The sequence below is a fragment of the Podarcis gaigeae genome (assembly GCF_964106915.1).
Source record: "Podarcis gaigeae genome assembly, chromosome: 5".
NCBI classification, from domain to species: Eukaryota; Metazoa; Chordata; class Lepidosauria; order Squamata; family Lacertidae; genus Podarcis; species Podarcis gaigeae.
In genome coordinates, this window is record NC_139681.1 from 20,431,146 (window position 1) to 20,444,694 (window position 13,549).

Genomic DNA, 13,549 nt, shown 5'->3' on the forward strand with positions numbered 1-13,549 from the left:
TGGGCGATGTCAGCTTTTCAATATCAAAACATTGAAACGGAGGGAGAAACAAGCTGAATTGGCCAGGAGCTGAGGCCAGTACAGCTTGCTCCAGGCACTGGGGATGGAGGGAATAAGCCAGGTAGCTGCAGCTCTGTCCCACAGCATCACCACCGCTCCTCAAGGCACAGGGTGCAAGCCACTCTATCTGCGCCGTGTGGAGCAGGGCTAGCAAGTGCTGGGCCCAGCAGCCTCTGCACCGCCTGGCTGCCTTCCCCCAGGGGGAAAGACCTAGCCCACCCTCCCTGGCGAGGCAAGTGCAGACCTGCTGCCTTGGCACAGAGGTCTAAGGGAGCCCCCCCCCCCATCTCCAGCTTGCACAAGCTGGAGGCTCCGTTAGGCTTCTTCAGCTGGGGGACACGAAGCAACCCGTTACCCAGCTGAGGGTGCTCCATCTTTTTCCTGCTCATTGTGAGCAGGAAAAGGATGGGGCTCCCTCAGTTGGTGAGCAGGAGCACTTTAATGGAGCCCCCACCCCTTGTGCAAGCCAGTGGTGGTCAGGATCTCCGTCAAACTGCTTGGCTGAAGGAAGTGCAGTGGCACACTCCTCAGCCAAGCTGTATCACGCCTCACCGATGCAGCTTGCTTCTCCCTCTGTGCCGGTATGAGGGCAGACTGTGATGGCAGCTTCACTCAGCGGTATATCTTTGGTGAAACCGCCACTGCTCCCAAGTCCCTCTGCTAACAACGCCAAGGGAGAGGGACTCGGGAGCGGTGGCAGTTTCAGCCACCATTGCGATCTGCCCTCATACCAGTCCTGGGCGATACATCACCCAGGCCTAATCTGCACTGGATCAGCAAGAATGTCTCACTCCCAAACGTTCAACAAGAACAAGCCCATTTCTTCTACTTATATCAAGCTAATAAAATGAAGAAAGCTATCCTTTCTGTTAATTTCCTGAAAACAAAACCTTAGATTCAGAAAGAGCTCAGAGGCACCCTGCTTAATTCCGACTATGTCTTTTACACCTGGCTCTTATTGTTATATCTTGGGGGTCTAGTAGGAAAAAATACATGAAGTGCTACTACTCTGCCCTTCCAAAAATGTCCTTTACCCAGTGTTAGTTAGTTAGTTAGTTAGTTAGTTAGTTAGTTAAACTTCCCCGCCTATTAGCATCTGTACTGGTGGATTAGTCACCAGTAAAGGAAATGTCTTATCTTCCTGCTTCTGCAAGTGCAGAAGCCCGATTCCTCAGTTTCCAGCCTTGGCTGGGAAGGAAAGGATCTAAGTAGCAGGCCATTTTGGAGTGTACTGTAATATGGGGTATTGGCCCATGTGTGCCTTCTCAAATGATAGCATATACTTTTTGTATTCTTCCCTCTCTCTGTACTGATGTGAGATCCCACTGCTATCACCCTTCCCTTTTGACTTCCTCAGGTGTGAGAGGCAGGGGGAGGCATGAAGGAAAAGCTATAGGTCCGTTGAACTCCCCCTCCAAGTATAGAGGGAGGGCCAATTTATGAGCCTGCTCCTTTGGCACAACCACATAAGGGAAGGTGATGGCAGAAAGGAGCATGGACAACTTAACTTTTCCATCTCTCACAGCCTCTCCCCCTCAACTTCCTGCTTTACATATTGAGGGGAAAGAGGGAGATTAAAACAAAAACAAAACAGCAGGCCATTTGTAGGGAAGGCATGATCCCCTGCATCTTCCCACCCATGCAGTTGTGGCCCTTTGACAGGATTAGTTGCAGACCAGGGTACTATATACCCCAAACGAAACTGTCAAATTAAATGTTGCTGTCTTAGAGATGTCTGCATGTACAATGAGGCTATTTGCCTCTGTGCTCTTTTAAATCCCTTTGGAAAGTAGAGAGCAAAAAATTGGCTCACCAGGAGCTGGCTTCTTGGAATAAGGAGAAGCATAAGCACACGTTGCCTTCTCTCCCACCTGATAGCATGGAAGTCTTCACTTTTGCAGCATTCACCTGTAAGGAAGAAAAGAACTGATGCTAAACTGGCCAATGTATTTATGTATCTTCCCCCTGTATTTGTATGCAGCTAATACTCTCATATGGTTATGTTTTTGTTAAAAATAAATAATTTGGTGAAGCACTGAGTTTCAGCGTTATATAAACCTACTTCCACCCTGCTACTTCAGTTTGTTTCCTAGTATCACTTTTTTATCACCAAGCATGGTATATCAAAGCACATGGGTGCTGCTCTAAGGATGCAGATCTCAGTTTTAGCATCGTACTTCCAACACTTTTCAATTTATTGATTTGTTGGAAGAAGCAAGTAGTCCATCTTAGCGCCTAGTCTTTGAAAGTGGTTGGGTCCCTTAAATGAGTAAATGCCACCAGTGATATCTCTTTGATAGACAACTGAATAACTTCTTCCTAGAGAAGTTATTCTATTGTTCTAGAATTCTTGCACTTTCTCTTCATTTGCATTGTGTTTTTGTGCTCATGCTATCTTTTTGCATCTTTATGTCAGCTGAAGTAGGGGACATCCTTTAAAACTATTCATGCACTTATTTTTCTCCATGGTGCTAAAGTCAGTTTGCAAGGCATGCTCTGGCATTAAAAGGTGGCCTGGACAAGAGGAGGAAACAAACACACGTTTCACTAGATACAGACATGCATGCTCATTAATCTCTGTGTGTGGCCCAGTAGCAATATCTGGAGGGTATTTTTATTTTTATGAGAACTACATGAAATGCCATGTTTCAGTTTCTGTACCTTAATTGGCTTAAGGTGAATTTGCTGTGGAAACATCTGTCAAGAGCTGCTTCTTTGATGGGGATGCCTTTTCCCCAGAAGATGTGACTAAATGAAAACCACAGCAGAACTGATTAAGTTTGCCCACTCCAAATAAATGTGCAGAAAGCCATTCTCCTCCCAGATGATTAAGATTTGTGTTATGAAAGTAAATGTATACTTCCATCTTTTCCACCATCCTAACAATTTCAGGGCAGGGTCTGGATAAAGAGAATTTTGGTCCCCTACCAAGCTACCTTTTATCCCATGCATTTATTTATTTTTACTGACACCTCCTAAATTCTGAGGGCTCATGGTCCTGCACATCATTTTCCCCCTGGCGGCAAACGCCTGTCCAAGCCAAGCATTTTGTATTAATGATAAAGTAATTTAGAGTGACAAAGATTTTATTTCCTCCCCCTGCCATTTCTGAGCCTTGTACCATGTAGCCTCACTTTTCCTTTCCTGCTTCTTTCCTCCTCCGCAGATCCCTCATCCCGGCAGCACTGATCAGTCCCATAGTTCCATGCAGCAAGGTTTGCACGTACCTCATCCCAGCAGCCAGTCAGGGCAGCCATTACATCACAGCGGTCCTCCTACCCAGCCGTCCCGGCAGCCGCCACAGGCCGCTCCTAGCAACCATCCACACAATGACCTGGCCTTTAACCCCTCCTCAGCCTTAGAAGGTCAGGCTGGTGGGCAGGGGACATCTGATATGCCGGAGCCTTCGCTGGATGTAAGTTTGTGTCATTCTGTCATCTGCTTGCTTTAGAATGTGCCTTCAGTTTCTGCAGGAATTAATAAAATAATAAAAAGAAAGGAACAGCTTTCATAGCACATGCCCTCATTTTATGCATTGTCTCTTGCATTTCTTCACTACAGCTGACAACTCAGACTCCATGTCACGCTAGTGGTGTCTTTCCCTTGGCAAGGGTGGGTAGGCAGGGGCCGGGTTTGGGGAAAACAAGCTTTCTGTGTGAGAAATAGGCCACAAAACATTTTAGTTATTATTGATGTTTATATAGCACTTATCTGACTAACATACATTTTAAAAAGGGATGGGGTTTAGAAGTTGAATACCACCCTGAGCAATCAGCTACTTTACTTACTTTATTTATTTAAAACACTTTAATAAATAATTATTTATTTAGACTTAAATGTCATCAGGCTTGATTTTCAAAAAGAATGGAATACTTCTATAATTTATTGGGCCATCCAGCTGTTAAAAAGCTGAAGGGCTGAGTGTTGGAGAGATTTTTCTTCCAACAGACATAGAATGTTGAAATCTGTGGCTGAGTCTGGGAGCAGACTTGTGTAAGTTTCCATTTTTAAATGTGTTTTGTTTCTGAATGGGAACATCTGAATGATTCTCCCTTCTTGACTAGTGTTTTAAGATGGTAAGGCTTGTTACCAGGGTTGTGCTGTAGTTTGGCACCTAGCAATAGAAACCATGCATTTCCCTCCTAGGAGGAGGAGATGCCATTTGGTCCACAAGAAAACCATACATTCTATTGCTATTTAGGACAAAATAAGCTATAGGCAACAAAGGAACAGGTTTTGCAAAAAGAAGGACTTCTTAGAAAAGAGAAGAAAAGCAGCCATGTGTGCAAAAGACTTTGTAGAAAAGTGCTCCAGGATGTGTGCCAGGGTGGGGTGGGGAATTCTCATCCATACAAAGGTTTCATTACAGTCAAAAACCCACACAGTTTCATATCAACTTACATTCTACTTGTCCAAGGATATTGGTCACTTGGGTGCCCTGAAAACAAATGAGATTGTTGGTGAAGGCTATGACAACTATACAGCTACAGTCTCTGTGGCCTTGGCCAAAGAGAACACTATGAATTATAATTGCAAGCCTTTTTGAATCACTGTCAAGCCAGAGTTGAAATATTTTCATTCAACAGGTATCTGACTTACATCTGTTCATGTATTTCAGGACTGCTGTAAGGTACAGTACAGATGATTCAAAGGGAACACATTATATTAGCTAAACTGGACATAGTCACACCAGGCAGCGTTGATTCACTTTTAACTATACTGTATTAACTAGTTGGCGAGTGAATGTGTTAAGGTTTAAGGAAAATTAAACCTTTTCAGAAATAGAACCCAAAGGATAAACAAACTATTTCTGAATTTCAACAATAGGATTGTTTGTGAGATCACAGCATATTAATCTGTACATGGTATTTACACTTTCTCCTAGGAAGTATCATAGCTGAAACTAAAATGCAGAATATTTGTGTGTGACTTTTAAAGAAGCCCCTACAGACCATCTTATATACATGCTAACCTTTTCAAGTGGTGATAGCTCATAGATGCCATTTACAGAATGTGCTGCATTATCTGTATGCCATATTTATTTATTTGCAGTATTTTTAACCCGCTTTTCACCTGTAAAGGCTCTCAAGAGTGGCTGACAAAGATACGCTGACCACAGTGGAAAACTGCCCATAATATTGTGAGGCTGCTGTACCACCTCATCTTGGCTTTCTGCCACACACTTGAGTACTACCTTGGCACAAAATAACTTACAAGGCAGGTCAGAGTGTCCTAGAGCTAAAACAAATGGGCAGAAGCCCTGTGTATTATTGAACTGCACCTTTTCAGGTGGGAGTGAATATTTGAATGCTCTGCCACATGAAAAGCTCCCCTGTGCATACAAAGCAACATGCTAGGGAGAGAGATTTGAGCTAGATTCCCCGCACCACATGCAATTTTTTTGTAGGTGTAGAGAATTTTTTATATGGTAGGGAGGGGGCCACTCAGAAAAGTGTTTCTTGGCACAGGAGCCCATATAATGCTTCAGTTCCATAGAGGATCACAGTGCCAACAACCATGTAGCACTGGAGTGGAAATTCTTCCTGTAATTGGGCTGACTATCATATATAAAGGACTCTTTTCTCTACCCATCAAGAAAATTTACAGACACATTTTGTGAGCTTTATCTGCCAGCAAATGTGGAGCGAAAAACATGCCATTTGCCGGCTACTTCACGCCTGTGATGCTGCTGCCTTCAAAATTTCCTCTTTCTTTTCCAGCTGCTTCCAGAACTCACGAATCCAGATGAGCTACTTTCATACTTGGATCCTCCTGACTTACCAAGCAATAGCAATGATGACCTTCTTTCTCTTTTTGAGAACAACTGAAGCCTTCTGTGTTTTGTCCCCAACACCTCGCACTTGTTTGACAAGTCTGTAGCTTCACAGTGAGGAATCCCAAGCCACCCTTTTTTCACAAGGACAAACTCACAACTTAAGCAAATGGTGCACACTCCCTACTTAACTTCATCTCAGAACTGCTTGAGTCAAGCTTCGTCAACTGCGGTGGGGAAAAGCAAGAGGACAATAAGGTGGTGACCTCACAGACTGCCACTCTACTTCACAGATCGATTGTGCAGCTGTGGAAAACCTCACTTGTTAATTATGCAGAGAGATAAAAGAGTTTTGGGATATGCCTAGAGAGAAGCAGCCCAGTAGAAACCAGTCTCAGCAAGAGAAGAAAGGCAACAGAACTATGCTAAGCGACCAGTTTCAGAAAGTCCTTCCAACTTGTGTTCTTCCATTAAGTTCTCTCTCCCTCCTGCCCTAATGCTGTATTGTCTCTTCCACTATGTTCCTTCCCTCCCTCTCCCAGTACACTTCTGTCGGACACAATAAGGACAAAACTTATTTGGCAGCACATTTAGACTAGCCAAACAAACTCAGAAACATAAAACAAATACCAAAAAGCACAAAAAAACCAATAAAGATGTCACAAGTAGGATAAAAATACAAAATGCAGCCAAGGGAGGCATCTGTTTCTTAAGACAGTGGTTTCTCCATTGTGGAAGAGTCCAGTGAATCTCCAGGGTATGGCAAGCGTGCTTTTCTAAATCGTAGCAATCTTTTTTATTTTACTATTCTTAGAGGAAGGGTAGTTACCTTGCTCTGAAACAGATACGTGGACACCTTGTTTTCTTCTGTCCTTCTCTTTCCCTTTCTGTTTTTCTTCTTCTTAAGGTATTTGGTTTCAGATTACTGCCTTTTGTGACAATAAAGCAGCCAGCTATTAAAAAGGGGCAGACCATATTCACATATGAAGTAGGAGAAGAGAAAAACTGTAAATCGTTGATCCATCACCAAGAGCTTTCAATTTTTGTAACCTGCGAAGTTAGATCACTGCTCAGTTTCTAACAGGAAAATGTGGCAGAAGTGTGGAGAAAAAGAGCTCTCACTTCAAGATATTTGGGGGCAGGGAGAGAGATAGAGGGGAAAACTGTTCACAGTTGTTTAGAATTGAAGGAGACGTTTGCAATAAGAGTCACCTTATCTCTCCCCCCACCCTCCGATGGTTTGCTTTGCATTTTCCAAATTGTGTTATGTGGCTCTGCCTTTTTTTTTGTTTCTCTTTTTCAGTTTTATTGTATCGTTTAGCTGCCAGGACCTTTTCCCTCTTCTTTTCAAAAAAATAGATTTCCAAGGATAATGGGCACGGGAACAGTAAGTTCCTTTGGTACCACCGTACAGCAGGCTCTCGTGCCACAATGCTTCCGTGGTATTTGTGCTTCTCATGTGGTTGCTTCCCTCCTGCATGAGCTTCCAGTCACTTCTGGGCCCATTTCTGCGTCCTCTCCGTCGTTCTCTCTTTATAAATTTTGTATAGTACCTGTGTGTTAAGACGTGCATGTGTGCCAACTTTGCCCTTGCGGGCCAACATTTCATCTTCTGCCTACTGTGTACAGAATATTGCTTTTTTGTGGATAATACACCTTGATTGCTTTGTCTCCTGTTCGGAATCCAATCCAATAGTCCCATCTTTGATTTCAGCAGTAGGCTTTCGATTTTGTGCCAGATGGAACTCTTGCGTGTTGGTTTCAGTGTGTAAACTCCACCCACCTTGCCCTCTGCGAATGGCATGACCTGTGCATTCCATTCTGAATTTGCTCTCCTCACCAAAGTCATGCTTGTAAATTCTTTGAGCATTTGTTCTTAGCATCTACCACCACTGCTGTATTTGCATCTTGTTATATATATATGCTAGTCGACAGCACCTTGCTGTAGATATTACAGGAAATGGCAGTTTTAGTTCTTATATTATTTTCCAGTTAGGAGTGTTGAATTTGTAAACATTTTATGTAGAGATGTTCCTACATTTACCTTTCCCCTCCCCACCCTTATTATTGAGGTTTTTATTTTGTTCCTTTTTTCATGAGAAGCGCTGTTCATTATGCAAGATCAATTATTTTAAGAATTGCTGTTGTAAATACCTTTTGTGAATATTTTAGTATTGTCTTTGATTATTATATTCAACATTTTCACGATCTGGATATACATGTGTTTTTAAAATACATAGTCAGGGGGAGCGGGTCTTTTTTCTTTTCTTTTCCTTTTTGTAAAGGGTTCTTGGACTAAGGGAGCATTGATTTTTCCTTCTGATAAATTAGCCCTATCAGTTTCTTCAACAAATATTCTACATCTGGCCAGTGTCCTCAGCAGCCCAGCAAAGAAATTGTTATGAGCTAGGAAGTGTGACTGTCATAACCTGTATCACCCTAGACTTCTGCTTTGTAGGCAAAGAAGCTATTTCTAAGGCTCTCACTTACATCCCTCTGAAAAGGATGCTGGCCTATGCGTAGAAGAGGGGAAAGCAGTACAGAATATAGTTTCTTATCCTGTATATACATAGCAAAGGATCTTTATTATTGGACACCTGGTGCCACAACTATTATATGATGGCACAACTGAGATGGGACACCACTGTGACACTGAAGTCTAGAGCTTCCTTCCATTAAAAATGCATTTTCTTTTTTCATTTTAGTAGCTTTCCCCCTGCACCATTTTGCTGCATCAGTTACATAATCAATGAAATCATTTGTATGAGCAGCTAAGGCTAATAATTTGACGCATTATTCTTAATTGTTTAAAAAGCCTCTCACACACAATCTATGAGCTCTAAACCGAATGCCACACCCTTGTCGTAGCCATGTATTGTGGCCCACCAGTAGTGCAATAAAGCTTCCGGTTCCACTGTATATTGAAAAAGCAAAAAAAATAGATAAGTAAAAATACCTCTGAATACCAGTTGCTGGAAATCACAAGTGAGGAGAGTGTTGCCATCCTCATGTCCTGCTTGTGCGTTTCCTATAGGCACCTGATTGGCCACTGTGAAAGCAGAATGGTGGACTATCAGTAGTCTTCAACCTTTCAGACCCAGGACCTCAAACATGCATTTGGGGATCCATTTCTTATTCTTTTGCCATATATTTGCATGGTGATAGTGCTCCTGTTGTGACACACCTCAGATCAGGTGAGACCCACTAGTGAAAGACTAATAGACTAGACGAACCTTGGCCCTGCTCCAGCAGAGTTGTTATGTTCTTAGTCGAGCAACTGGTAGGCTACAATACGTGGTGGGTGGGTTGCATTCAGTTTGATGGATCACAAGTTGTGTAGGCCTATGTTAAGCCATATACTGTACGTTTGCCTGTTCAGCTTCTAGCACTGAATTTTATTTTATTTTTTAGCATTGCTCCTCCACTGTTAGATATGCATCTATCAAAACTAGTTACTTGAAAATTGAGGGGAGGGGTGTTTCTGTGTAACTGGAAACAGAACCATTTTAAAGTCAAAAATTGTTTAGCTTTTGCTGATGGCAATCAAAATGCATCATTATAAAAAGGTTCCTGTTGAGGAGGCATAAGGTGAGACTCACCTGAGACAAACATATTTGGTATAATAAGGCTTTCTATCATTTGATGAAATCTTCTCTCTAGTAACAGTTAAATGCACATTTTGGCAGCTGTGGATTTCATGTACACTGATTAGGTCAGTAGAAAGAGACAGACTGACTAAGCACAAGGGCTACCTGAGCTGTGTTTGTGAATGGATGCTGAGATCTAGCCATGTACTTGCGTAATAGTTTATCAAAAGGCATATTTATCAAAGAGGCAGCCTTTGTGAAGTCAACCCAGAATGCCCCCAACTTTCTCTCTCACACGACCACATTAGCATCTTTATTAAATTACTGGGACTGTTTAAGGATAGTCAAAACAAAAAAAGGTTGCTGGTTTTTTCTTATGTGCTCACTGCCATCATGTTATAATGTGGAGAAAGCCTGTTAAATAAATAGCAACCCCATGCATGTCTTCTCAGAAACAAGGCCCACCAAGTTGGTATAGTGTTGTTTAAGACATCTACAATCCTATGCACACTTAACTGAGAAAAAACCCTGACGAATACTTCTGAGTAGACATACATATGATTGTTCTGTGAATTAGTTGTTTTTGTGTTGAAGGGCAAAATTATATCACCAAAGGTTTTTTGTTTGTTTTTTTAAATTCTTGTTTCAGGGGCATTTGCTTTGGGGTTTTTTTTTTTTAATTGTTTCCCTATAGACACCCACCTGGAAAAGAACCCACAGAGATTTATACTTCTACTGCCAAGACATTATTATTGTTGTTATTATTATTAATTATTATTAGAGGATTATGAAAACACACTAATGTCTGCAGTGGAGACTCCTGGGACATCTGTACATATGTAAATGGCAAATAGAGACATGTTAACAGAAATGCATTCATTTTCCTTGGAATGTGCATTGTTTTTATTTCGCAGGAAAAAAATAAAGCTTGAAGCTCCATCTTATGTGGAAAATGAATCCTGTTTGTTAGCGTTTGTGAAGTCTCCACATTTGTTTCACTTCTTGTAATATACTCTGGATCCTTTGTGAAAAGAATTTTGTTGCATTTTTTTGTTTTCCCTTCATGTAATAACTAGCTTAAATGTACTAGTCTTATCACCTGTGTATTTTTAGGGTGCTACAAAAATAATGAAGAAAATAAGGGGATTAAATAATAAAAAAGATTGTAACCAAATTCATACTTTGTACAATTTTTTGATATTGTGATCAGAGGAGAATTTTAAAAAAGTACAATCGGAATTAACATGCAAAAATGGCCATTGTCTTTGTTTGTACATTGTATGTACAGTACAATGCAATCATTTCATACTTTAAAACTGGTCAGAAAAAAATAATTGTGATTTTTAGTCTTGAAAAACTGTATGTAGTTAGATGATGTGACAACCTAATATTTATCTAATAAATATGTATTCAAATGAAACCTGTATATTAGGTGTTCATGTGGTTATTTTGTATTTAAAAAAATCAGATTGACTATTGCTAGACATTTATATACTTTCTTGTAACACTGAAAGTACTCTCATTTTGCTCATGTTATTTTTTTTCTTAAATAAATTTGGAAAATGATGGATGGACTAGTGGGCAAATGTTTTGTAAATCTGAACTTCCTCCTACTTCTCTTTTAAAAAAAAAAGCATTGCAAGGTCTTGGAATTCATTATCTGGTATTTATAATACTGCTTGGTCCTAATGAAGATCATGTTCTATGCCTATTATGTACACAATTGTATATTTACTTGATGAATATCAAAGGAGGCTATGGGAAAGATTCATTGCACTACAGGAAGCAGGGCTGATGCCAGATTTCAAGGGGTCCTCAGCATGGTCTGGGCAATGGACGTCACCACTATCAATCCTTTTCTCTTGCCCCCACCTCCAGCTGCTGACAATCCTCTTCCCTGTGGCAGCAGCACTGTCAATTCTTTGCCCACTCAACATGCTCAGTCCTCATCATACTATTTTGGAGTTGTTGTTTTTCTAAGTACCCCCTTAACTGCCCCCACCCCAAAAGTTTGCATAGTTCTTGCAAACCTTTCAGTTCTCTCAAGCATACGGATCCCTCCCTCTTCTCCATGGGTGGTACCATTTTGGTTAAATAAGAACTGGTAACTCAGATAAAAAGGTAAAGGACCCCTGACAATCCAATCGCAGATGTCTCTGGGGTTGTGGCACTCAGCTCATTTTACAGGCCGAGGAAGCTGGAGTTTGTCCGCAGATAGTTTGTCCGGATCATGTGGCCAGCATGACTAAGCCGCTTCTGGAGCAACAGAACACCAACACCAGAGCAGCGCATGGAAACACCATTTACCTTCCCGCTGGAGCGGTACCTATTTATCTACTTGCACTTTGGGGGGGCGTGCTTTCAAACTGCTAGGTAGGCAGGAACTGGGACCGAGCAACGGGAGCTCACCCCATTGCGGGGATTCAAACCGCTGACCTTGTGATCGGCAAGCCCAAGAGGCTCAGTGGTTTAGACCACAGTGCCACCCACGTCCCTGGTAACTCAGATAACAGACTGCTATTAATATATGATACCATGCCAGGTGGACCTATATCAAGTCAGATCATTGGCCCATCTAGTTCTGGATGTTTTCACTGGCAGTGGCTCTTCAGGGCTTCAGGTAAGACTCCCTCCCAGGGCTCCCTGGAGATGCCCTGGATTGAATCTAGGATCTTCTGTATGCAAACATGCACTCCCACTGAGCCACGGCCCTTCCCATAACAGCTAGCATCTGCTGGAGATGTGGTTCTGAACTGGGCATATTAATTCATGTGACCTAATTCTCTTCAGTACAAAATCTGGACAGAGGTATGCAGGAGGTTAATTACATATGATTTTGGAAGCTTCATTAACCTCACCACCATTATACGGGGTATGTTTGGGATTCAAATTCTGGAGAAGTTGCCCTGTTGATATTTAAAATAGGTTTCTGCAAAAGACCTCCTTGGCATTCAAGCCTCACAGGACAATGAGGGGGAGAACCCCACCTGTTCCACCCATTTCACTGACTGCCACATGATGGGAAAGGGACTTGTGCAGCAGGAAGCTGCTGCCTCTACCTGTGTAAGATCTGGGTTCTGAATAAGTAGGGAGTCTACACAAGGACAGCAAGCACCCTACTGCAGAGGTTTTCTTCCCGAAAATGTGATAGGTGGTGAAGCTGGCAACAGAGATGACAGCGAGCAGAGTGAGGAGCAAGAGACCCCAGGCTTATAGCCATGTGAGGGAGAAGAAAGGCTGAAGATGGATTCACTTATATGCCACTTTTCCACAACTTGAGTTGTGCCCAAAGCTGCTTACAGCAAATAATCAAAATATCAAACTATGCAGCATTAGAGATACAAACAAACAAAAAGGACCATGAAAAGGACTAAACATAAGAAATGTACCTACTCTTAAACTAGACTGCTGGATTAAGAACATGCTTGCCCTCTCACTCTGAGAAAAAGTAAAGATGAAGCAGGACACTTACCTTTTACCCTGAGCAAGGCAGGAAGAGACATTTTGCAAAGAGAGGTGCGATGAGATATTTGTCAGTGCCTGGAATTAAACAAATGTTGACACAGTAAGTGCACGCTAACCACGCCACACTCAATAAATTACCCCTGGCCTTATTACCCTACCCCCTTCTTTGCCCCACTCCACGAATTGTTCCCTTTCCCCATTCCTTCCTTGAGTTCCTTTATCCCAGTTGTGATGGTTGTCTCGTGTGTCTCTGTGTTAAGGAACATTCATTTTTAAAGAAATTAAAAAAGTTGCTTACTTCAGTTTAGGTACTTCATTTTGGAATCTTTTGAGACTCTTTTGTGATTTACCTCAAGGATGTCGGCAGTAAGTTTGGTAATAGGAAGCCAAAGCTGGTTAGAGGGAGTTCCCAATGAGAAACTGGAAACCCACAAACGACTTTAGTTTCATTCTGGTAGTACTTACTGCCTAGAACTCACACAAGCAGTTATGGCTACCATCCCTATTATTTCAAGGGACTTTAAGTTAGTGCATCATACCTGCTTATTACTGGGCTGCAGTCTTAAGGAACGAAGTGCCAATGAACTCACTGGGACTTTACTTGAAGTAAACATCCTTAGGCCAGTGCTGCCTACATTTTAAATTTTCAAGTTGGTTTGTTCTA

The 13,549-nt window shown here is 41.9% G+C and overlaps 1 protein-coding gene and 1 long non-coding RNA gene across 23 annotated transcripts in view; one reads left to right on the forward strand and one right to left on the reverse strand.

Annotated features, from left to right (window-relative positions):
• LOC310844388 overlaps positions 1-8,884 on the reverse strand; it is a 28,108-nt gene extending 19,224 nt beyond the window's left edge. For 2 of the 3 annotated variants that reach the window (XR_014564066.1, XR_014564068.1), the window contains exons 1-4: positions 8,790-8,884; positions 4,462-4,498; positions 3,288-3,527; positions 1,874-1,968 (exon numbers count right to left, since the gene is read on the reverse strand). This is a non-coding gene — a long non-coding RNA (uncharacterized lncRNA). Of the gene's footprint in view, positions 1-1,873; positions 1,969-2,721; positions 2,809-3,287; positions 3,528-4,461; positions 4,499-8,789 lie in introns of all 3 variants that reach the window. The other variant, XR_014564067.1, reaches the window with a different exon arrangement.
• ZMIZ1 (zinc finger MIZ-type containing 1) overlaps positions 1-10,846 on the forward strand; it is a 377,100-nt gene extending 366,254 nt beyond the window's left edge. For all 20 annotated transcript variants that reach the window (XM_083738291.1, XM_083738293.1, XM_083738280.1 and 17 more), the window contains 2 exons: positions 3,227-3,475; positions 5,781-10,846. In XM_083738291.1, coding sequence (XP_083594417.1) covers positions 3,227-3,475; positions 5,781-5,888 — 357 coding nt within the window. In that variant the 3' untranslated portion in view covers positions 5,889-10,846. The remainder of the gene's footprint in view (positions 1-3,226; positions 3,476-5,780) is intronic.
• The last annotated feature ends 2,703 nt before the right edge of the window (positions 10,847-13,549 follow it).